The sequence below is a fragment of the Gymnodraco acuticeps genome, unplaced genomic scaffold (assembly GCF_902827175.1).
Source record: "Gymnodraco acuticeps unplaced genomic scaffold, fGymAcu1.1, whole genome shotgun sequence".
Taxonomy (NCBI): Eukaryota; Metazoa; Chordata; class Actinopteri; order Perciformes; family Bathydraconidae; genus Gymnodraco; species Gymnodraco acuticeps.
In genome coordinates, this window is record NW_022991582.1 from 406,042 (window position 1) to 429,562 (window position 23,521).

At 40.7% G+C, this 23,521-nt stretch overlaps 1 protein-coding gene, 1 long non-coding RNA gene and 1 pseudogene across 2 annotated transcripts; 2 read left to right on the plus strand and 1 right to left on the minus strand.

Annotated features, from left to right (window-relative positions):
• Nucleotides 1-392: 392 nt before the first annotated feature.
• On the plus strand, nt 393-10,518 carry LOC117533714 (complement C1q-like protein 3). The gene is made up of 4 exons (XM_034197609.1): nt 393-416; nt 9,678-9,825; nt 9,934-10,065; nt 10,238-10,518. The coding sequence occupies exons 1-4, from the start codon at nt 393-395 to the stop codon at nt 10,516-10,518; spliced, it is 585 nt and encodes a 194-aa protein (XP_034053500.1).
• Nucleotides 10,519-18,121: 7,603 nt separating this feature from the next.
• Nucleotides 18,122-19,042, plus strand: LOC117533706 (annotated as a pseudogene).
• A 3,080-nt stretch (nt 19,043-22,122) lies between these two features.
• LOC117533739 lies at nt 22,123-23,521 on the minus strand. Its single transcript, XR_004567107.1, has 3 exons — nt 23,471-23,521; nt 23,182-23,344; nt 22,123-22,997 (listed from the first exon to the last, which is right to left on the minus strand). It is a non-coding gene; the product is annotated as an uncharacterized LOC117533739 (long non-coding RNA).

Below are 23,521 nucleotides of genomic sequence, written 5' to 3' on the forward strand. Positions count from 1 at the left end.
GATGGACCTGCACCTGTACTAAACATGTCGGTTATTTTGACACAAGTGGCAGCATCAGCACGAAGGGCCTGCTTTTTTTCTTGCCCGCAATTTTTCTGCTCCCCCTTTTCGCTTGGCCTTCGCCTTCGCCATTTCTAACTCGAACTTTTTTTTTTCTCGAAAAAAAAGGCAGTTTGGCTTCAACGGCCGGCTCACCTCCTGGGGGCGTGATTTAATGATGCACACCGAGCGGCCCAAAGGGGGAGGTGATTAAAGATTTGATTGGGCCGGCCCAGTGTCAATTACTAAAAACATTTAAACAGAGGGCCAATCTACCCGTTTTATGGGCCAGGACTTCAGAAAAAAAAAAAAATGACGTGTCGGCCCAAAAGGCACGTCGGCCCACCGGGAAAATGCCCAGCCCTGCTAGTAGGACAGTAGGGTATAATGAGTTCTTTAAGGTAAGATGGCGCCTGCCCATTAAGGGCTTTGTAGGCGAGAAGAAGAATTTTAAATTCTATCCTGTGTTCTATAGGGAGCCAGTGTAAGGCAGCCAGAACAGGAGTAATGTGGTACCTTTTCCTAACTCTGGTTAGTACACGAGCTGCAGCATTTTGAATCGGCTGAAGCGACTTGACTGACTTCTTGGTACACCCTGATAATAAGGAGTTACAATAATCCAGCCTTGAAGTAACAAATGCATGGACTAGTTTCTCTGCATCGTTTTGAGGCAAGATATGCCTGATTTTTGCAATGTTACGTAGATGGAAGTAGGCGGTCCTTGAAATTGATTTTATGTGGGCGTTAAAGGATAAATCCTGATCAAATATAACACCAAGATTCCTTACAGTCTCACTGGAGGCCAAATTAATGCCATCCATAGTTATTATATCTTTAGATAATTTGTTTCGTAGATTCTTCGGGCCAAGTACAATACAAAAACATCAAAAAATGTAAGGTCATCCACGTTTTTAAGTCCTTGAGGCAGCCGTGAATTTTATTTAGATGATTAATTTCATCAGGCTTGATTGAATTGATTGGTCGGGACCAGTCGGGACGTTGTGAATCACGCTGAGCTCCGTGGAGGTGTGATTTCCATGTTTAGCGATACACAGCCAAACTCATCCTGAGCACACACAAAGTCACAGCCGAAGTAAAAACAATAAGTGTGGCTTGATATTGAGTAAGAAAAGGGTTGATAAACGCTGTGAGAATGGGTCTGCAGAGAGAATGGGTCTGCAGAGAGAATTTTGCCGCGATCCCAACTGTCTGTTATCAGCCTGCAGCCAGGGAGGAGAAATCAGCAGAGCTGCCTGCACTGAGTGTGTGAGGAAGTCCGTGGATTGGTCAATTTGGACCAGTCAGCGGGGGCTTAACGTAACGGCTCCGCGGACGTAACGTAACGGCTCCACGGATTGGTCCATTTAGTTCCGGGGACGACATGACATCATGATGTACCCGGAAGAATCAAATGGACAGTGACGTATCTCCAACGAGGCATTTTGGGGAGGTATTTTCTGTGTTACGGTACGTCCACACAGCAGCTTTGAAAAAATCTTGGAGCTGGGCGTGTCTGAAAGCTTGGGGATTTTTTGCGAGCAACGCGACCAACAACCAATCACATGAATCTCCCGCCACCGACATACAAAGCAAAAAACCCCAGGGATTTTATGCGAGCAATATATATATATATAAACTCCCCAAACAGGCGAAAACCTACCAGTTTCACCCACTGTCTCTGCCACCTCCCTCCATGCCTGGTTCCTCCGGTTTGTATCCCGGTAAATAGTCTGGTCGTAAAGAACCGGGTGATTTGCTACCGTAATTTCTCGTTTGGAATATGAGGAACAGAACTGCGGTCTGGCTCTCCCAGCATACACGTGGTTTGATTGGCTAGCGCTTGTACTGTCAGATTTGCATAAACGGGATTTGATTGGCTGACGCTTCCAGCTCAGCTTCAAAAGTTGAACATTGCTCCACTTTTGAATCCTGAAAATCCTGAAAATCTTCGCTTCGCTCCCCCACAATGCAGTTCGGCGAAAAGTGAGGCAAAGTGACGTCATCCCCATTCAAAGTCAATGGGCAGAGAAGCGTTGGAAGCGTTGGAAGATTTGTTTAAAGCTGCTGTGTGGACGTACCGTTAGAGTTTACTCGCTACATGGTGTACTTTGAGGGTTTTGACTCTGCACACCATTTACATGCATAAAAACCTTCATAACACACAAGGGGACGGGTAATAACCGGAAAAGCATGACATGTCACCTTTAAATTTGGCTATAGCACTAACAGATAGGTTTCTGCTGCAGGAGCTTTTGACTAATGCTTTGTAGTCTCGTAACAGTACTTCAAAAGTTACTAAGAAATGGACGGATAAAGCAGGATTATGCGGTTCGACTAATAGTTGCTCAATTTCAATACCATAAGTCAGAACAAGGTCGAGAGTGTGATTATAGCATTGGGTTGGTTTATTTACACTGACAAAAACCAACAGAATCTAATATAGAGTTAAATGCAACAGTAAGGCTATTTTTATCATCGTCAACATGAATATTAAAGTCACCTACGATAATTACTTTATCTGTTTTAAGAACCAAAGTTGATAAAAACTCAGAGAATTCAGATAAGAATTCTGAATAAGGACCTGGTGCACGGTACACTGTAACAAATAAGATTGGCTGCAAAGTTTTCCAGGTCGGATGCGTAAGACTAAAAACAAGACTTTCAATGGAGGTATAATTTAATTTTGGTTTAGTATTGATAAGTAAACTTGAGTCAAAGATGGCTGCAACTCCACCTCCTCGGCCCGTGCCTCGGGCAATATGAGTATTGATATGGCTGGGTGGAGTGGCCTCATTTATGCTGACATATTCTTCATGTCTCAACCAAGTTTCAGTGAGACAGCATATATCAATATTATAATCTGATATTAAATAATTTACCAATATTGCTTTAGATGCTAGAGATCTTATGTTTAAGAGACCACATTTAATCTTCCTGTTTTGTTGCACTGTAGTCGTTGTTACATTTACTTTTATTAGGTTATTATGTATGACACCTCTATTAGGTTTTACCTTAACTTGTCCTTGGGTAGACACACACACACACCGTTAATATTGGGTATTTTATTGGGTTCGGGATTCCCATGGATGACTGCCTAGGAGAGAGCGCAGAGAAGCGTGTAAGACTGCGACTCCGCCTCCTGGTCTCAACTCCAGTTTGTCATGGATTAAGTCCATAAAGCCCTGAAATGTTTAATAGATTTATTTATTTTTCTTCTCAAGAGAGTACCAGAATGTGTATTTTATGTTAGTATTTCAAAAAATCTCCTGGGGGAGAATCCCCCCAGACCCCCCTGCAGGGGTTGGGTTTTCAGCAAGTCAACTCTTTCACCTGTGGGGAAGTTGCAGGATTGGCTCCAGGTCGCCCTTTTTATTTACTACAAGACAAATGTGCCTTTTTATTTCATCCAGTTCAATTTGGATTGAGACAGGGAAATAATCTAAACCTCACGCGTGGCGTTTCACTGTCAAGGGGAGCGTGTATGTAATTACATTGCAAATACTGACTTGAGCCCCACCACTGTATGGGTTAGCCCTACCATAGATTACCCAACAAAAATACTCGTATTGCGCATGCGCAGATCTAAGATCCAGTAGAAATTATAAAAAAGTAAAAGTCTGCTGCTTATTGTTCTACTAGGCCAACATAGAGTCAAAGAGTATATGAGAGTGAGAGTGTGTTAATTAATATGTTTGGCAGTTTGGAGTAAGTCTGTAGATTTGTGTGTGTGTGTGTGTTTCATGTATAGGCCTCTCACGATAATTAATTTTGTTGGATACATTTTCCCGGAAATTATTGCGATAAACGATAATATTGTCGGCACCGTTGTATCATTTTAGACCACTGACATAATGATAATATATAATAATAATTCAAGTACATCCTTTCTAACTGCTAGTCACATCCTCATGTAAATGTAAATGTATCGAGTTCATTTTTATTTATCGTACGATAAGTCAATTAATTGCTTATCGCGACAGGCACACAATATGTGTTTGACTTTCATTAGTGAATGAAACGTTGTGCCCTTTATAGTCTGTATCCAATATTGTGTATTTGTATATATTGTATATATATCCTATATATATATACTAAGTTCCCACTGCTGACACGATAGCAGTCATTTCGTGCGCCTATGTGTAATTACACCCATGATATCAAAATCTCACTCCAGCCAGGTACCCAAAGTTGGCAACCCTGGGCTATACATGTCATGATTGATCAGATTGGGGAGGGGACCAGAGAAGATTACGGTGTCCGACATTGTTTTAGCATAACTACACACCGACTCCACATTAAGTTTGGTGCATTCTGATTGGCGTAAACGAACATCATTACCACCGACGTGAATAACAATTCAACTGTATTTACGTTTATTTTTAGCCAACAGTTTAGGATGCGCCTCAACGTCGCCCGCTCTGGCCCCCGGAATGCATGTGACTGTGGAGGCTTCGGTCTCTAAATTCACGTGTCTCATAATAGAGCTACCAATAACCAGAGTTGGCTTCTCAGCGGGTGTCTCGCTGAGTGGGGAATATCTGTTAGATACGTGAACGGGTTGGTGGGGACTTGCGGGTTTCGCGTTATGCCCCTTCTGAACAGTCACCCAGTCTCCCTGCTGCTCGGGAGTTGCCGGGGGACGGCTAATAGGAGCTACCTTTTGCCGGTCCGCACCGGCTAACATGGGCTTAACTGTAGCTGAGTGACTTTCTAAGATGCAGAGCCAGGCTTCTATGGCTATGATTCCCGCCTCCAACCTAACAACTATACTACATTTAACACATGTATCGGTACCAGTAAAGGAGGTAGGGAAGTAACCAAACATGAGACAGTTAGAGCAGGAAATAGCACGCGAGGGTGGGGAAAGAGCCATGGCTAGCTATCAAGCTAAAGTAGCTACCGTTAGCAAACCCGAAAAGAGTGTAGGCAACTGTGGAGTTACAGTCGCTAAGAGAAGGAGAGTTGTGAGAGCTTAAGCTGTAGTAACGTGTGATTACAACGTCAGGCAGTTGCCGTGATCAAGAGTTTTAAAAAGATCGATTAAGTTAAGATAATAAGCTATCAGCAACAGAACAGGCACACGGGATACCCGGAGATGACAACAACAACCGGAAGTTACAACATGCTTACCGCAATAGTGGTCCGTGGTCACAATGTGATGTATTCATCGAAAGGGCTTAACCAAGGCCGACCCAAAGTGCATGGTGAGCGATGAGTGATTTGAAAACTTCCATCAGACGAGTCCTTCGGGGGGCGGGGAAAAAAACATCTTCGTCAGAATCGTCACTTCCTGTCCTGAGAGTGGAGCCTACACCGGAACTGTCCTGAGAATGGGGACCTGCAGGCAGACCCCTCTCGTTTATTTACCTTTCAAATAGTGTCACATTTGTGAGGAACAAGCATTTGTGGGATGATGAGCAGAGCTGAGTATGTGGGTTGCGCCCATGAAAAATGGGACAGATCTCCTCCGCCAATGCCAAGCATTATATCTCAATATATTGAGTGTTGTGCCTTTCAATTTAAAGCTCCATCTCATTGCAACAACCTCTCAACTTAGATGTCTAACCTCCCTGATAATGCATCAGTGGAAGAAACATGGAGCGAGAAACGAAGACGTGGAGAAGGTCCCATGTCAAGAAGTGCTACTTTGATACTAGCAAACCTATTTGCATTACAGTATTCAAAATTCACCTGCTTCATCTCAAACTTGCAGAGGTGGTTTGGTTTGTATCAGGTAGAGATTCACTGGACTCTGTCCTTTAAAGGATCTTGGCACATAAAGAAATACAACATCAATCATGTTTTTTCTTTCTTTTTTCAAAACCTGTTGAAATATCTAGAAAATAACTTTATAACCCTAAATAAATAATCCCTAACCCTATTTTATCACTGTATACCGTAAAACATGTTGAATTAGGGTTATTTTAAAAGCATGTTTATTGGACTAAAAATAATTGCCAAATAGATCAAATGACTGGTTTTCTTTTTTTTGTCACTCTGAAATTACTTCAATTAATAAATCAAAGGTACACGGGCCCACTCATCCCATCAGGAAAACAGACACTGACTGAAAAAGAGAATTGGACAGGTTTTGCGTTTGTGTAGTTAGAACTAAATCAAAAGTTCTTTGTGCTACTGTAACCGGTCTGGTTTGACGCCACATGTGATCTCGGCGTTGTGTTATGTTGTGTAAATGAGAACGACTTCTTTCTTGCCAACCAGGATTTATTCTCTGTGCAAAACAGAATATAATAATTAAAGCAGGAAATGGCTTCATCAGCTTTCTAACTTCACACTTCTCCTCAGTGGGGCCTGAAGCTAACTCAGGAAAGTATACAGAGTTCTAAATAATACAATTAACAGATATACATCTATCCATGGTGGCAAACCAGTTTTTCCTTGTAAACCAATATACACAAATACAGTGTTTCCCACAGATATGAAATATACTTGGGCGGGTGGTGGCAAGGAAGGGGGGGGTGCGCGAAAAAAAAAAAAAAAGTTTTAACAACATTATTTATTCACTTTTCATTCCGGTATAATCATTTTGCGCAAAGATGGCACTGTTTGTCAGAGCACTTCATCCTTCTGGGATTTCATGAAGAACAGCTCCAACGCCTGTGTGTATGGGAATGCCTCTGGTGCTGGTCCATTAACTGCCAGTGTTTCCCACAGATCTGAAATATACTTTGGGGGGTGGTGGTAGCGGGGGGGGTTGAGGTGACGTGCAACAACATTAACCTTTCTGTTGGTCGCTTGTTAGCAGACCCTTCACGCGATGGCAGAGCGAACAGGTACAGGCAGGGTCCATAATGATAGCCCTATAGTTTAAATCTACTACCCACAAATAAACATATGGAAATGGGCTACTATTTAAAAAAATAAATGTATTTATTAATGTATTTAGGAACCTATCCATGTGATTTTTAGTGGGGGTCGACCTCAAATCCTCTAGGGGGGTCCAGGGGCATGCCCCCCCGGTAAGATTTTATTTTTTATTTTGGAGTTAAATGCATCAATCTGGTGCATTTTGAGGGGAAAATAAAGAGACTAGATCTATGGAAACACCTATATGAAACAGAACTGTATACATTTCAATAATCATAAAATCAAGGCCATAACCAATAACATACCATTTCCAATATGAAAAAAACACTGAAACTTGTTTATTAATTTATTTTTGGTTCATTTATAGTTGTGAGTGTGTCTGTGCTCCTGAACCAGCCTCTCCTGTCTCCCTCCTCTCCCCCCCTCCTCTTTGAGGCAGCAGCAAAGACTAGTTTTCTCTCAACAAGTTTTAAAAGTGTATCTTACCTTTTTTCACCTAGTTAACTTTTTATTTATTTATTCATGCATATTTTACAAATCACATTACATTTCATTTAGCTGACGCTTTTATCCAAAGCGACTTATAATGACCGATTACAGGGACATTCTCCCTGGAGTAACTAAGGGCTAAGTGCCTTACTCAAGGGCACACTAGTGGTGGTGTTCCTGGCGGGATTTGAACTCACAGCCTTCCGATCTTCAGCCCACCTCACTATCCATTAGACCAGGGGTGTCTATCAGTTCAGAAACTGGTGTTGCTTGCATCCTATTTTAAAGGCATTTATTTTTATACTCTACTAAAATGCAACAAAAAAAGGGTTTGATTCTATTAATTGTGTCTTTTTTATTGCACTTTGGCAGCAGATTCCTGTGTAGCTTCAGATCTGAGTTGTCTTATTAGTAAGCCTAATTTATACTTTTGTAGCAACACTATTTGTATATAATGGCAAAGAAAGGGTTCAGAGTCTTTTCTTGTTTTCCTGTGTCATATGTGGCAGCACGGTTCAATGTTTCTTAAACATTACCCACTGTAGTGACGTGTGAATAAACTCCAACTCCGTATCAACAACACTGTTGTGTAACTTCAGTTAAATACTTGTATGTGTGTAGATTAGAAAGAGGTAAGATAAAGGATCTGCAGTATTTTATGAAGTATTCATCGTACAAAGGTCAGTTTTATACAAGTAGAAGTGTGTATTTACCTGGTAGTAATGGCTACGCCTCTCTATTTGGACTGGTAGATCTCGGCAGACTGGCAACTTTAAAAGTAGCTCTCGGTTCAAAAAAGGTTGGGCACCCCTGCATTAGACCAATCACTACCCTCTCAAATGGAAATATGTGTTTACATAAATGGTGACCACACCGTTTGAGACCCACTGAGAACTTAGACTAAGTTAACTATCTAAACACTCAGAGAGTGCTTTACCTCACCTGAGCTGAGGTTATCCCGAGCTTGAATGACACACAGAGACCAATCAAGGGCTTTGATTTATGATCTGTATGACAGTGGCCATGTCGGCATCATGTGGACAGCCAGTCACCCTGTGTGAGGCAGGCCACTTAACAGGCCAGAAGGAGGCGAGATCAGAGCAAGGGAGCGAGGGATCATTGTCTACAAGTTAATCGATCGCAGATGGCGTCGTGGTCACGGACGAATAAAAAAAAAAAAACATTAAAAAAAAAAATTTGAAAAAAAAAAAAAAAAACTAAATGGGTCGCGAAATATACTTGGGCGGCCGTTATTATACCTGGGCGGCCCGCCCAGTATAGTCTATGTGTGGGAAACCCTGAAATATAACCATTAATTTACACTTACATAACAAACAATACAATTTACAGTTACAACATACAAAAAGAATACCCACATACCTGTGCAAAACAGAATATAATAATTAAAGCAGGAAATGGTTTCATCAGCTTTCTAACTTCACACCTTCAGTGGAAGAAAACACGCACATGTTAGGTTAGCATATAGCTAAACTTTAGAAAGCTCCCAAACACTGTTTGAAGCGCTGCACATTATATAAACTACAGTCACACACGGCAAAATATAGATATTAACTGCAAATAGGTTTGGCTTGTGTGAAGTGTAACATTAAACAATCTATTAACATATAAAATACAACATTTATGACACCACTCGTTCCACTTACTTCTCCTCAGTGGGGCCTGAAGCTAACTGAGGAAAGCAACGCGAGTCTGCAGAAATGTGCCGGTACCAAGAGTACCAAAATAAAACGTACTTTTCAAAATAAAAGCATCTAAAAAATAAAGTGACAGTGACAAGTTTTACAAATAAAGTATGGACAATGATTTTACTGAAATATAAACAAGTGAAGTTATACATTGGTTACACTACCTCAGTTGAGACAGCTTAGAAATCTTTAATTAGAAACATATTGACACTCCTGTCACATTTGGTATACATTTTGATGATTGGAAGGATAATGTTATATGATTTTGGTGATATATTTGGTCGCCTTTTGTTTATTTTTTCCAATATTGTCTTTAAATTCTAACACAAAGCCCTTTGAATTGCCATGTGGTTGAAAGGTGCAATACATATAAACCTGTTTTGTAAGATCATTGTAAAACTGAGAAATGTTTGATCTTTGACCCCCATTTTAATGATAATGAAAATGATTTTACATTATTATTTCCTCGTCTCTTATCAACTGCTACCCATAGGATAATAAAGCAACTTGTAGAATGGGATGTTAACATTTAACAGGTGACCTTTAAACAACATAAAAAGGGATGGCATCAGTCTATTGTTTGTGTTGCTGTTGAGCGGCTTCACTTTGGCCCAGGATGATGGTAATGCCAATGAAACACTGTCATGCGATCCTGACATGGGGGATATCCTGAGAGAGTTTGGTGCCTTGAGAGATACATTTGGAGCTATGGAAACCAGGCTGAAGGAAAGTGAAACCCAGATTCTTGAACTGAAGAACAAAGGTAAAGCATCCATTAAAAAGTCTCAGTAATATAGAAACAAATGACTCTTTGACTAGTTTTTCGTAAGAACCCGCAAATATGTGTGATCAGCATGTTTTGTATTTACAGAAAAAACCAACGTGATATTCAGTGCAGCAACAGGAGGAGGAGGAAATTACATTGGACCCTTCAACACAGACATCACTTTAATCTACAGAACCGTGATCACAAACATTGGTGGAGCCTACAGTCCATTCACAGGTAAAACTAAGTTATTTATTTACTTTGAAAAGATAAACTGACTTCCTGTCTCATAATATATATTTTTTACTGAGGCAATAAAAGCAATAGAATAAAAATAAAGTGGTTAATGGTAATTTGTGATTTGACTTATTAAGACATAAATGTGACCAACACCCTGTTGTTTCCACAGGTGTCTTCGTTGCCCCGGTGGCAGGTGTTTATTACTTTACCATCTTCTTTCATGCTGGATTGACTCATGGCACCAACTTACTTCTTTACAAAAACAATCAACTAATGCTCACGACCAGTGATCACGGGTCGACCTCAGACACAGCTGATAATGGAGGAAACGCAGTGTTCCTGCAGCTGAAGCAAGGAGACCAGGTGTACGTGCTCATGACTGAAAACTCCTATGTTTGGGGGACTGACCATCATACAACCTTCAGTGGTTTTCTGGTCACTGAAATGTGAGAGTCAGTATCTCTGTAGTCATTCCTGCTTGAGGGTGGCTGAACAATTCTAAGCTCACTGAATATCTAACACCATGACATGTTCAAATGTAATGAAACACATAGCTGGGAGAGGAGCCTGAGATAGAGGCCCCTGAGGGAGAGGAGCCTGAGGTGACATTCCACCATTTTGCATTACCAACTATGTGTGTGAACTAGGGATGCACGATATTGGTTTTTTGAAACCGATACCGATAACTTCCTGCTTCTCAAGACCGATACCGATAACCGATAATAATATAATATATATATATATTAAATGTACCTGTAGTTTTTGCACACCTGGTGGTAAAAAAAGACTAGTAGTGAGCAAATGACATGAGCATTACTACTATGAACAAAACAAAGCCAAGAACAGTTTTGACTCTCGTCAAGCGCCATCATTTCTATGATGAAGTTAGAGATCGTTTTAGCCCTGGGGTCGTCTCTGGTAAACTTCTTGCATTTTTCAAAAGCCTCGTCGATAGGTAAAAGCCCCGGTGCCTTTGCAGCTGGCTTTGGATTCGCCGCTAGTTTAGCAGCGCAGGCGTCTTCGTACGCTTTTAACACACCATCGTAGCGATGGCGATGTTTCAGGTGACTCATCAGGTTGGAAGTATTATAGCTCGTTGCCTTTTTCCCTCCTCGTGGAACTTCTGCATTTGTTAATACAAATAGCAAGCGAACTATCTAACTCTGAAACTTTGAAATAGTCCCATACTACCGGCGACATGTTTGTTTACTGTCCTGGCTTCACGGCCGCACACCATTTACGTCACAGCCAGGCATGAGTTAGGGAGCGCTGGATTTGTGAAAAACTCCCCTCTTCCTTTAAACCACTAATACCACAGTACTGGCAAAACGGGAGGAGCCGAGTGAAAAACAAGCGCCCCTCATCCCAATCCACCCACACCGCAGTATTTTTTTCTTTTTTTTTACCCAAAAAATATATTGTATATTATCGGGCTATTAATACTGGTATCGGGTTTATCGGGATGACGTCATAATTCCTAATATCGGACCGATAATTATCGGGCCGATAATTATCGTGCACCACTAGTGTGAACACAAGTGAACACACACACACATGTTCTGTTATGGTATATTTCTCTTTCAATACATGTTCATTGGGGAAAACAGCATCAGTGTCTTATTTTATATTCATCACAGTGAATGCTGAACTTGATGGGCCCACCGGTGGGTCGGACTATGACATGGAACACTGGCTTGCTTGTATCAAATCAATACATCCCATACATCATTGGAACGGGAGGAATCTCAGCTACAACACTAACTAAATCATGTCCATCTACAGTAAACACAGCCTACATTGCAATCATTTTTATAATATACAGTAATGTAAAATAAGCACTATCTTTGAACTTACTGCCAAAAAGAATATGAAATTCACCCCTGGTGTCATTCTGTCTGTCATCCCTTGATTCTACTTTCTTTGACTGTTCAAATGAGATTTCAACCATCAACATTGGATAAGGGGTTCCAGAGATATCACTGTGCAAAACACACCGGTCAATTTTGACCGAAAATATCATGGGAAGGTGGTATGACCTAACGCAAGAGAAGGGTTAACCTGCAAGTTGAACAACTTACCGCTGTCTGTCAGGGAGTAAGAGAATTGTCAGAGCGTGATGAGGGTTTCCAGTCCTCCATCGGCAGCCAGGTTTGCCAGCTGGCAGATCAAATCCAGCAGCTGGTGGCAAATGTCGATCTACAACGCTCTGCTACTCCGCTTCTTGCGTCGGATCCGGCTACAGCTCCAGGTCCTGTTCCTGCCACCATGCCGACACCGCTGCCTTCGGTTCCTCACCTCTCCAGATCAGAGCGTTTTTCCGGAGACTCGGATAACTGTCGTGCGTTCCTGGTCCAGTGTGGGTTGCACTTCGAGCTGCAAGCATCTTCCTTCCAGTCTGAACGGGCTATGGTAGCCTACATCATTTCCCACCTCACCGGCAGAGCGGAGGCGTGGGCTATGGCGGAGTGGGCTCGAGATTCCCCAGTCTGTAATTCCCTGAGAGGTTTTACAGAGACTTTAAGCAAAGTATTTGATCACAGAACTCCAGGCAAGAAAGCAGCGAGAGCTCTAATGGATTTACACCAGAGAGGGAGGCGTGTCTCCGACTACGCCGTGGAGTTCCGCACTTTGGCTGCAGACAGCGGCTGGAATGATTCATCCCTCTTCGACGCTTTTCGCCATGGGCTGTCTGGCCCCATCAAGGACCAGTTGGCTCCTCTAGAGCTTCCCTCTGACCTGGATAGTTTCATTGCTATGGCAATAAGAATTGACACTCGCCTCGTAGAGAGAGAAAGGGAGAAGTCGAGAGCTGTGTTTTCTCCGCCCGGTCAGAGAGGGCAGTCTCAGGCCAGTCCTTTTTTCCCCAAGCAGCGTTTCCAGACGACCGACTCTCCAGCGCCGCCTACTGCCCAGGAGGAACCCATGCAGTTGGGAAGAGCAAGGCTGACTCCTGAGGAGCGCCAGCGCCGTCTACGGGAGGGGAGGTGCATTTACTGCTCACAGAGGGGTCACTTTGTAGCCAGGCTCATCAGTAAGTAGGAGGGTCCTGGTGAGCCGAACTGTTTCTGTTTGTCCCTCTTGTACTCTCACCTCTGCTCAGCTAATTACTCCTACTCAGACTTTGTCTCATGCTGCTCTAATTGACTCTGGAGCAGATGAGAGTTTCATTGATTGGAGATTAGCCAAGAGACTTGGACTTAATTTTGTTCCCCTGTTGAGGCCTCTTGTAGCAAATTGTGCCAAGTCACCCACCGTACTCGGCCCCTTCAACTAATCATCGCTAACGGCCACACTGAATCCCTGAGTTTTCATCTTTTTAACTCTCCTTCACACCCTTTTATTTTGGGCTACCCATGGCTGGTAAAACACAATCCCCACATGGACTGGTCCACCGGGAGAGTTTTGGGTTGGCATAAGGATTGTTTGGCCACATGTTTCCCTTCTGCCCCTGCTCCAGAGAGACCTTTGCCCTCCACCCATGTGACTGTTGCCCTGACTACTGCTGTCTCTACCCCTCTCCAAGCTGCAGCAGACTCTGATTTTCCGGATCTTAGCAGGGTGCCCACCTGTTACCGGGACCTGAAAGAGGTTTTCAATAAGACTCGTGCTTCCACCCTGCCTCCCCATCGACCCTATGACGGCTCCATTGACTTGTTCCCTGAGACCTCTCCCTCTAAGGGACATCTCTACTCCCTGTCTGGCCCCGAAAGGGAAACAATAAAGAGATACATTGACTCCTCCCTTGCTGCCGGGATAATTCGGCCTTCCTCCTCTCCGGCTGGAGCAGGCTTCTTCTTCGTCGACAAAAAGGATAAGACTCTTCGTCCATGTGTCGACTACAGAGGGCTAAATGACATCACCATAAAGAACAGGTACCCCCTTCCTCTTATCTCTTCAGCATTTGAACTATTACAGGATGCAAAGATTTGTACTGAACTTGATCTTCGAAATGCGTATCATTTGGTAAGGATAAGGGAGGGGGATGAATGGAAGACTGCTTTCAACACCCCTAGGGATTCAAAAGTAAATAAAAGGATTTTGAAATGAATCCTAAAATGTATTGGCAGCCAATGGAGCGAAGCCAAAATGGGGGAAATGTGCTCATATTTCCGTATGCAAGTTAAAAGCCTTGCTGCTGCATTTGCATAGATGGACAATATCCATTAAACCTTGAACCTAAAACAATCTTTGTACAACATTAAACATAAGGCCCAAAGAAATAAGTAGCGTCGGTGTATTGTTAATGTATATCCATTTATAAGTGCAGCATACAGTATGTTAATAATGTTCCTAATTGTAAATACCTTTTTGACATAGGCTTCTGTAGTAATGATAGACAGTAAATGAAGAAGTCTGCCCTCAAGTGTTGACCAGAGATGTCACAGGTGCCACAGATGGAAACCCAAGCAGTACTTATTCTGTATTAGAGAAATAAGCTGTAGTTACGTTTCACACTGACACTTTGCAAATATTGCTCACTTGTAGTGTATCACCCATAGCTCATTAGAATATTCCAATAGCAACCGTATTTACAAAGCTTTAGAAAGAGGTACTCTGCAGCTTAACAGCATCAGGGAAGGAAATCATTACCTGTTATCATCCACAGTTGGAGTTTTAGAAATGAAAATTGTTTTATCTACCATAGAAATGACCAAACAAATACAATAGAAACTCTAAAGACTTGCAATGGTAGGAAATATATTTTAATAGCACAAAAGCACATAATTCAATGTTAAAATAAGAAATATTGATTAATGCAGGTTCAATTAATTAATTCAACACATATACAAAGCAACACTTCAGGGTTTGAAGACATTTTCACACAGATTTTGTAGTAAAATTTAATAAAAACCACGAGTTTAAGAGTTTTTTACACAATAACAATACTATGAATTTAAAGCATCACAGAAAAGTATAACCAACAGTTCAATACAGAGAGAAACCAATTCACTTTGACATCATGTGACAATTTAGTTTCAACAAACACACAAGTGTAACGTTTCTGACTTGAGAATAACTCAATGTAAATATCAGTAAATATGTTTAATATGATACTGTTATCACAAGTCATCTCCTTAATGTAACAACTTGTTATAATAACCAGGCTCTAATATGTAACAGATATCCAAAATAACATGTTTTCATGTAAGCAAAAAACGTTTCTACTCTACCGAGGTTGACAGGGTGCAGCTGACCAGTTTGGCGATTGTCTGGTGTACTTCTGATAATGAACGGGAAGGCATTGGTTTACCACAATATCACAAGCCAATCTTTGACCCCAACACTATTGATAATACAAATGATTTCCCATTATTATTTCCTCATCTCTTATCAACTGCTTTACAGTAGAATAATAAAGCCACTTATCGAAGCATATTGCCTGTTCTGTCACATTTGGTATCCATTTTGGTTATTAGGATAATAATGTTATATATTGGTGATATATTTTTCTTTTGAGTCGCCTTTTATATCTTTTTTCTAATATTGTCTTTATAGCCTAACACAAAGCCCTTTGGATTGCCCTGTTGTTGAAAGGTGCAATACAGATAAACCTGTTATTTAAGATCATTGTAAAACTGAGACATTTTCAATCTTTGACCCCCATATTAATGATAATAAAAATAAAGTCCCATTATAATTTCCTTATATCTTATCAACTGCTTTTCAATACACGAGTGGGACACTGGTACATAAGTTCCCTTCACATGTATCGAGTTGACAGAAATGCTTCTTCGGAAGTTGCGCCTCGACATGAAGGAATGAGTAGGTCTGTCGCAGAGGTTATATTCCCATATGTACCTGTTGAACAAGATCATCGTTTCACTGCAAAGTAAATGGCATTGATAAAGTACAACACTTATGAGTGAATCAGTAGTGTGGTACCTAAATGAAACAGTCATGCCTTAAAATGCAGTTCAATCAAGAGAGACTTCATTTTGTTTTAAAGAACATTTATTGACACATGTCATATGATAAATGTTAAGTCTTTGGCGATTAGACCCCGATCCTGAAATGGTATATCTAAAGGGGGAAATGCAGCCGTGAGCATATAGGGAACCCCCCGGGGTCTAGACACTGGTCATGATGCTGAAGATCTGGATTTGATGACGAGATGGGATGAAGAGGAGGTATGATGAGGTCTTTGGATTAACTCTCCTGGCACTGGATGTGATGAAAGGGAGCGTGATGTGGAGGAGGCGGGCGGGCAGAATGCACACCTGAAATCACAGCTGACTGCAGGAGAGAGGAGAACCATTTTAAAGTTTGGCTGCAGCACAGTGATTGGCTGCTGGAGAATGAGGTGAATGTAATGGGTTATAGACAACGGCGTGATGAGCTGATTATATGCAGCTGCGGAGTGAATGTATATATCCAGTCTTCCTGAAAGAACTTGCGCTGAGCTTCATTTAATATGAATATCCATCTCATGCAAATGCATTTCTAAATAAACGTATTGACTTAACCATTTCAAAATTCCCGTAATAAAACCAATACAAGTTTATAAAAACCCTGTTTGGTCAGTGTTACATTTTTTTAAATGAAATAAAGAAAGTGCATTAAAAGGGACAGAAGAGAGCAGCGGCTGAAGCACAGAGCGTATGCGGCGGGGTTTTAAAACATGTACTCCTGCTCCCCCGGTGGGGTGTCCGAGGCTGTGTCCCACAACATCTGGTAAAAGACCTGGTAAGTGGGTTAAAAACATCCGGCTAAAAGTACAGAGGTTGACTTGTTTAAAATCGGCATGCAGGTAAAATTAGTGTGGGGGGGTCAAATTATGGTACATGTCCCCTCTGTGGGACGATTAAGGGTTCCTTCTTCCTTTGCTGGAATGTGGTTTCTGTCTGTTGTGGTTTTTAAAACTGTTAACCAAGGCCTGCATGAGCGCTAACTCTCACATTATGCTTTGGTGACAGGTTCTTTTCTTTGTGTCGTCAGAACTAAATCAAAAGTCCTTTGAGCTTTCTGACACTTCGGTCACATTTGGTATACATTTGGATTATTGGGAGAAATATTGGCATAATATATGCAGCGGCTCGTCTGGTCTTCAACCTTCCTAAATTCTCCCACACCACTCCGCTCCTCCGCTCCCTTCACTGGCTTCCGGTAACTGCTAGAATCCACTTCAAGACACTGGTACTTGCTTACCATGCTGCGAATGGATCTGGCCCTTCGTACATCCAGGACATGGTTAAACCGTACACCCCAGCGCGTGCACTCCGCTCTGCATCAGCCAAACGACTCGCTGAACCCTCGCTGCGAGGGGGACCCAAGTTCCCATCAGCAAAAACACGTGGGTTTGCTATCCTGGCTCCCAAAATGGTGGAATGAGCTCCCCATTGACATCAGGACAGCAGATAGCTTACACACCTTCCGGCGCAGACTGAAAACTCATCTCTTTCGACTCCACTTCGAGCGATAGAACTATTAACAAAGCACTTATATACTAATAAAGGACTGGCTTATCTAAAGCCAGTTGAGTAACACTTGAAATGTTTGGCTCTATGAAACCTGATGTACTTATATGATTCTGTTTTCTTTCAAGGTTGTGTCTTCCTGGTCGAATGTACTTATTGTAAGTCGCTTTGGATAAAAGCGTCAGCTAAATGCAATGTAATAATATAATATGTTATATGATTTTGGTTATGGGTTCTTTCTTCTCAGCCGCCTTGTTTTACTTGTTTGCAATACCTTTCTTAAATGTCTTATACCTTTCAGTCTTTTGAATTGCCCTGTTGTTGAAAGGTGCAATTCAAATAAATCTGTCTTGTAAGAACATTGTAAAACTGGGACGTTTTCAATCTTTGACCCCAACACATTCATTTTAAATGTTACTATTTCCTTATTTTCTATCGCCTGCTTTATGATAGGATAATAAAGCTGATTGGTTACCTGGCAGAAGATGAAGTAAATACTCTTTCCTCATTGCAACATGAATCTTGTTTCAAAGGGGGTGTAAATAATTAACAAGTCATGATTTATAAACATATAAAGCAGCCAGAGGGATCCCATCATTCAGAGTTCGGGGACTGAGCGACTTTGTATCAACTTGAAGATGAGTTTGACCATTTTACTGATTGTGTCGCTGTTTTGCGGCCTGATTTCAGCCCAGGATGATGGTAATACTACTATATTAGATTATCATCATGATACAAAGGAATGCTTTCCTGACATGTGCAAACTCCTGAGAGAGTTTAGTGCAGTAAGTGAGAAATTAAGAGTTATGGAGACCAGGATGGAAGATAGTGAAACAAGGCTGATGGACACTGAAACGAGACTGAAGGACACTGAAACCAGACTGAAGGACACCGAAACCAGACTGACGGAGCGTGAAAAACAGATTCTTGAACTGAACAAAGGTAAAGTCAAACTTTACGATTAAAAGGTATCAGTGTAAAATAATGTTGGGTGATTAAAAAAATAAGTAAATACTGCACAAAATAATAATTACAATAATAATAATATGGTTACACTGTTTTGCTTTGTATAGAAAAGAAGACGGTCGTATTCAGTGCAGCAACAGGAGGAGGAGAGAATCACATTGGACCCTTCAACACAGACACAACTTTAATCTACAGGACCTTGATTACAAACATTGGTGGTGCCTACAGTCCATCCACAGGTAATACTACTCCCATCCTGTTTAGAGGTCTTAAAATGCATTGATGTGACCAACACCCTGTTGTTTCCACAGGTGTCTTTGTTGCCCCCGGTTCCAGGTGTTTATTACTTCACCATCTTCTTTCATGCTGGATGGGACCATGGCACTAAGTTACTGCTCTACAAGAACAATGAGTTGATTATATATACACATGATTTCCCTTCAACCTCTGACCGGGCTGACAATGGAGGAAACGCAGTGTTCCTGCAGCTTGTTCAAGGAGACCAGGTGTACGTGCGCCTGCTTGCAAACACGCATGTTTGGGGGACCGACCATCATACAACCTTCAGTGGTTTTTTGGTCACTGAAATGTGAGAATCTGTATTTCTGTAGTCATTCCTGCTTGAGGGGGGCTGACAAAGTTCTGAGCTCTCTTTAAACTGAATATCTAACACCATGACATGTTCAAATGTAATGAAACACAAAGCTGTTGCTCATTAAATCATAAAATCAAGTCTAACAATGTCTTCTTCAATCATTGCTTTAATAAATTCATTATGCTGCAAAGTTGACAGTGAGTTTCTTGTTTTCTGTTTCCTGAATATCTTAATATATTGAGTGTTGTGCCTTTCAATTCAAAGCTCCATCTCATTGCAACAACCTCTCAACTTAGATGTCTAACCTCCCTGATAATGCATCAGTGGAAGACACATGGAGCGAGAAACAAAGACGTGGAGAAGGTCCCATTTATTCAAATGTCAAGAAGTGCTACTTTGATACTAGCGAACCTATTTGCATTACAGTATTCAAAACTCACCTGCTTCATCTCAAACTGGCAAAGGTGGCTCGAGTTGTTTCAGATAGAGATTCACTGGACTCTGTCCCTTAAAGGATCTTGGCACATAAAGAAACACAACATCCATCATGTTTTATTATTTATTTTTTAACAAACCTCTGAAAATATCTAGAAAATAGCTCTATAACCCTTAATAATAATAAATGATCCCTAACCCTATGTCCTCTCACTTTATACCTTAAGACATGTTGAATAAGGGAATTAAATACATAACTTGATCATCAGTAGACAGAAACATTTAGAGACTCATGATGATAAAATGATTTAACAGACGAGAAGTAAAAACAGTGAAAACTAAATGTTTATGTTACATGAAATATAGATATGTGGTGAAATGAAACCTGCTACATTTACTTTTAGAGAAAAATGCATTAACACATGGTTAAGGATACCTAGAGAAATAAATATGTGTCTCTTTCTTTTCTCATGGTCTCTCCTGGTGTTTTTACTGAAGCTTAATGTGCAGATTTTAAATAACCTATACATTAATGAACCAGTGATCATATGCTGTGAGCATAGCACCGGTGATGATTGTAATAACATCTGGATGGACAATATCTGATTATAAGTGCAATTTTATGAGGAATGTCCAATTGGGCATATGTTAATAAAAGGCCTAATAGCACAGGACTTATAAACAATGGGTTCTGTAGTAATGATAGACAGTAAATGAAGAAAGTCTGCCATCAAGTGTTGACCAAAGATGTCACAGGTGCCACAGATGGAAACCCATAAGCATTACCTACTGTGTGTGAGGAAATACCAGGTGTGTATGTCACATGGTGAAGTATTTTAATTATATTGCTTGGTTTTTGTGTGTTTCATACTTTTTATTATGATTTTATTGTGTGCTTTTATTCTGAAGTGTTTGCACTGTTGAAGTTTATCTGGTTTTACTTTTAAGCATGCTTTTATTCTGAAATGTTTTAACCTACTTCCACCATGATGACTGGGACGATTAGCAGCACCTGGGGCCAATCATGGCCGACCTATAAGTGGAGAGAGAACCCAGGAGAGCAGGAGCACAAAGGAAGAAGACAGGAGGAGACGCAGCCGAGCAGAGAGAACATATCAAGAGACAAACGGCAGTCCAGAGCGTGAAGCCAAGGACAGAAGAGGGCAGAGTTTAGAGCCCTTATTTCGTGAGTAACTACTGTCCAACGAAAGACCTGATTTGTCCTTAAAAGACAAGTGAATGCTGTTTGTCTGTTTTTAGAGTGGGAGCCGAGCTGGAGGAGCGGGCGGTGTGCAGAAGTGTTCCCCCCTCATCGTGAGCCTGGATGTTAAATAAAATACTTTTAAGCCCTTTTCGCTTGTGACATTGTTTTGATTGTGTAGTTTTAGTTTTTACTAAAGTTTTTATGTCCAATAATAAATTATTTTAACCTTTTAAACTTGAGTAGTTTGGCTCTTGATTGCCCATCACGCTCTCTACCCGATTTAGAAGAACCCTTTCTCTCTTCCTACATTTCCCCCCCTCCCCCCTCCTTTACATACATACAGTGTTTGTCACATGCTGACACTTTTCTTCTTCTTTTTCCAAATATTTCTCACTCACTTCTAGTATTGTAGAAGTGTAAATTCCAATAGCAATGTTATTTATCTTGCTTATAAAAGAGTGCCTCTGCAACTTCACAGCAACAGAGCAGGAAATCATAATCTGAAACCATAATCTGTGAAAATATTCAAGAACAAGTTCCTCTCAAGCAGAAAGCGTCAGTTCCTCACAAGAAGTTGAACCTGGGGTCCTTGCATTAAACCTCATCAGCTGGAATGTGGTTTGTGCCTGTTGAGGTAAAAACTGTGAACCAAAACGTCCATGAGCGATAACATGGACCCGGTGCTTTGGAGGCCAACTTCATCGTCTTCATCTTCAGCCTTTCTCTCTGCAGCCGGTTGAGAAATATACCGTCCATGTCATCTTTGATTAATATTCACACTTCTGTCACCTTTGGCATCCATTTTGATGATCAGGAGAATAATGTTAAATGATTTTGGGTATACATTTTTCTTTTGAGTCGCCCTTAGTTACTTGTCTTTAATTTCTTACACCCTTTCAGTCTTTTGAATTGCCATGTTGTTGAAAGGTGCAATACATATCTGTTTAGTGAGGTCACTGTAATACTGAAACATTTTCAATCTTTGACTCCATATTAATGATAACATTCATTTTCCAGAACATATATTAGTATTTCCTTATTTTCTATTACCTGGATAATAACGCTGATTGGTTACCTGGCAGAATATGAAGTAAATACTATTTCCTCATTGCAACATGAGCCTTGTTTCAAAGGGGATGTAAATAATTAAAAAGTCATCATTTAAAAACAAATAAAAGCAGCCAAACGATTCATATTACAAACAAATTGTCACCATTAATCTTTAGTCTTACATCTAAAATATGAAAATATTATTATCATATTTTTTGAACAATAAACCAAGGTTAAGGCTTGACAGTGTTCATCAAATAGTTTCTACTTTCTCTGTTGTACTTACATTTGCCTTAACACTAAAACAATGAGCTGAAAGTCAGAAAACTACTAAATGAAGAGGTGGAAATGTTTCTGTATCGCACAAAAGTACATATTACTCGTGAGAATATTGATTGATGCTTCAAGCCATTTATTTGACAATATTTAGAGCAACACAAACAGGATTTGAATACAGCTTCACAAACACTTTCAGTAACAGAGAAAGTACACACAGCTGTGGGGAATATTAAACTCTAAGAAAGGAAACTTGTTATGGTGCTTTGGTCGATCCTTTGATGTGAGACCTTTTTGGGTCAAATAACGCTTAGTCTAGTTTGATAGTTTTTCACGGACTGACAATTATCTGAATTGACACGTTATAAAAGATGATAACCGACAGTTTACTATAGACAATCAACCAATTCACTTTGAGGTAAGATGACAATAAACTTTCAACAAACAGGTGTGTGTACAGTTTCTGATTACATTGAAAATAGCCGAGAATCTAGATGTTAATCCCATGTAGCCACAAGTTATAATGACCGAGGTCAACAAGTAACAGGTGTTATAATGCAGCATAAGAACAAAATAACATGTTTTCATGTAAGCAAAAAAGGCCTAATTAAGCTAAGCTTGACAGAGGTTTAGAACTGGACTCCAATGTCTTCTAACGCCTCTAAAAACGTTTTAACTTTTCTATTATTGACAGGGCTTAGCAACCCACTGTGTGTATTTGTGGACAGATCTCCTAAAATCGACAGGTTTGCAATATTTACCAAGTCTCTCACAAGTCACAATCCCATAGAGTCGTTGTTGATTTACAGACGTAAGTGTGCAGTCGGGGTTGTTTTCGACATAGTACAGGGTCATGCGGTTCTTACTGGTACATAATTTCCCATTTTTATCACATCTAGAGCTTTGACAGATCTCCCAGGCCAAGAGATCCGAGTTGTCCATGAAGGTGTGACTTGGTGTATTGCAGAGGCCAACCCTCGTTAGGTACCTGTTTAATAAGATCATTGTTTCACTGAAGAGTAAATGGCATTGATAAAGTACAACACTTATGACTGAATCAGTAGTGTGGTACCTAAATGAAACAGTCCTGCCTTTAAATGCAGTTAATATCAATCTCCATCTTATGCAAATGCATTTCTAAATAAACGCATTGACTTAACCATTTAACTCACCTTTTCCATTCAGTCCAATCTGTTCTGTTAAATGTTTGCCGAAGGGTGTATCTGCAAAGAAATTCGTCGTGCGGATCTTTATTTGTGTCTGTCAGACAATTTAAACCATCAACAAGGGCAAGAGTGGCCATGAAGATGATAAAGACAGCGATGGTCATCTTGTCTAGAGCGGGAGAACGAGAAATATAAAAGTAAGACGTTAATGTATGAAAATACAATAATGTATTAATTGTATTAATGTATCAATTAAAACACAACATATATTCTTCAATATGTTTTTATGACTTACGTGTTTGTAGGCGAGCGAGCAGAGATCTGTTCCACTTCGATCAGTCAGCTG